General features: G+C 42.8%; 1 protein-coding gene across 1 annotated transcript in view; it reads left to right on the plus strand.

Moving 5' to 3' along the window:
* The window catches only part of LOC101856942 (lysosomal protective protein), a gene marked incomplete at its 5' end in the record, with an annotated part of 5,430 nt that extends 2,956 nt beyond the window's left edge, over positions 1 to 2,474 (plus strand). The window contains 2 exon segments of the mRNA XM_013090083.2: positions 245 to 349; positions 2,119 to 2,474. Coding sequence (XP_012945537.1) covers positions 245 to 349; positions 2,119 to 2,202 — 189 coding nt within the window.
* Between the last annotated feature and the right edge of the window lie 76 nt (positions 2,475 to 2,550).

The following is a 2,550-nucleotide window of genomic DNA, read 5'->3' on the forward strand; positions in this document are numbered from 1 at the left end:
TTTCTCCTTTCTCTCTCCTACTGTCTCTCTGTCTCTGGCCAACTCTCTGTGTTTCTTTTACGCACGCACACACACACACACACACACACACACACACACACACACACACACACACACACACACACACACACACACACACATGACAAGTAATAATATACAGGTTTGTTTTTTAGATTAATTTTTTAAAATTTTGAACACACACAAACTCATGAAATATGTCGTATTTCCTCCCCCTCCCCCCCAGAATCCCCAACAGAGGAAGTCCTGGTACTACGAGGCAGCTGACGGCACCAAACAGGTGGCTGGGTTCTACAAGGCCTTTGACCAGATCACTTTTGTCACCGTGCGGGTAAGTGGTGGGGTCAGTGGGGAGTGGAGAGAGGTCAGTGGGGAGTGGAGAGAGGTCAGTGGGGAGTGGAGAGAGGTCAGTGGGGAGTGGAGAGGTCAGTGGGGAGTGGAGAGGGGTCAGTGGGGAGTGGAGAGGGGTCAGTGGGGAGTGGAGAGGGGTCAGTGGTTTGTGGAGGTGTCAGTGGGGAGTGGAGGTGTCAGTGGGATGTAGAGGTCAGCGGGATGTAGAGGTCAGTGGGGAGTGGAGAGGGGTCAGTGAGGAGTGGAGAGGGGTCAGTGGGGAGTGGAGAGAGTTCAACGGGATGTAGAGGTCGACGGGGAACCTCACGCGTTCGGCTTTTGCTTGGTGGTTGTGTGAAGAGAAGCACGTGGACTCAAAGTCAGTTGGTTCTTCCAAAAAATCATAACAGACTGACACAACAGTGGGAGAGTTTAGTAGGAGGTATACTTCATAGCGTTAAGGGTTCTAGATGGAAAAGTTTTCAGTTGATGGATGGTGTTTGCAGGAAAATCCAACTATTTTTCCACCTTTTTAAACCGTGAATGATTGTTGTTTTTATCGGGGAATTAGGGTTATAAACAAAAATATATTGTTGAACCATTTATGTACTTTGTGCATTCTTTAGAATTGTTCATGTGTTGGAACATTTGTCAAATATACATATTTTCTGACGGACTTTTCGTTCAATAAAGTTTCTGGCTTCTAAATTTGTGTTAGACGGTAACTGATAAGGATAAAGAAGACACCAAGTCTGGGGTGGTGCTTACATGGGCAAAATTGTCCAAAGTGTTGTTAAGTAAATGTCACTTTCTAAATCAGCTACAGAAACTAATAGATTTAGGCTTGTTACAACAGCGAGCTGAACCCAGTTTTTCTCAAAATTAACAAAAATGTAAAATCGCAAGTCCAGTAGGTGGCTATCTGGCTAGGAGATCTCTCCTGTGTTCATTCTTATTTGTGGCGTACGGTATCCTCGTGCATAAATGTGAGGCAGCTTGGTGAAATCAGGCGCTGGTCAAAATAAGGAAAGTCAAGAATCTAGCATTTTTCCGCATGTTTGGGAATTTTAAGCAAATTTTTGTTTTTTTTAGGCTCAACACCTTTCATGTCAATTGAAGAGCACATTTCTATGTGGGTTTAGTGAAAAAACGTTGATTAAAGGCACAAAAAAATGTAAATGTTTGGTTTCCACGGACTCTCAAGCTAAAGAAATAACCAAATTTTGACGGTCATTTCCTCACTAGTCTTACCTCTGAAATCAGGCGACCTTGCCTCCTTCAGTCTCCAATATCTGGACATGTATTCAAGATAAATGGATATTCTGTCATTGAAAGCAAGACAAATAACAAGCTTTAAAAGGATACCAATAACTCCAGATGCCCAAAAATTGACGAGCACCTCATTCCACCTCTTCGTGACACATATTACGATTTGATTTGACTTTGACAGTACTGTTGCAGGTTTATGTAAGCTGGTTTTGTGCAAAGTGAAATTTTATGTGGGATTTCTGTCAGTGATTTTGCGCAAATATTGGGGTTTTGTATGTAAGTTTGAGGAGTGGGTGGTTGGCGAGTGCTCTGGTGTGGTTTGCTCCTTCTTTCCTATCAAACATCTATCGTCTTTATCTCCCCTACTTCTATTTTCTGTTTGTTACTCTCTTGTAACACCTCTAATCTTTGGCACTTATAAGACTTTATTGTGTTGCAAGTGCCGTAAAACTGTTACTAAAACTAAAAACTAGACTAAGTTTGATGTTTCTGTGTTTTCAGGGAGCTGGTCACATGGTCCCCTCGGACAAGCCAAGGCCAGCCCTGAAGATGTTCTTGTCTTTCATCCAGAGACAACCTTTTTAAAGCCAAGGTGACGTCGCTGGCACGTCGCGGTCTGTGTGTACTGTCGTGGAGCTCGAGTGGTCAGACGTGAAGGTCTTTGCGGCAAACTGCCCCGTCTGTGAAGTCAAAATGTCAGAAGATCGGGGTTTTGCGACTAGTTCCACAGCTGTTGTCACATTATCACAAAGATGTTGCTACTGAACTTCTGTTTTGGGCAATGAATTTCTTTCCGTATCTCTCATGTTGGGCCATATTTTAGTTGGAACTTTTTTCTCCAACTTTACATATTTTACTTCTTTTTTTTTTGTACAGCTGATGTACTCTTCTTTTTTATTTTTTTTTTCTACTGAGAAGCCTATAGTCTGGTAG

The sequence above is a fragment of the Aplysia californica genome, unplaced genomic scaffold (genome assembly GCF_000002075.1).
Source record: "Aplysia californica isolate F4 #8 unplaced genomic scaffold, AplCal3.0 scaffold01136, whole genome shotgun sequence".
Taxonomy (NCBI): Eukaryota; Metazoa; Mollusca; class Gastropoda; order Aplysiida; family Aplysiidae; genus Aplysia; species Aplysia californica.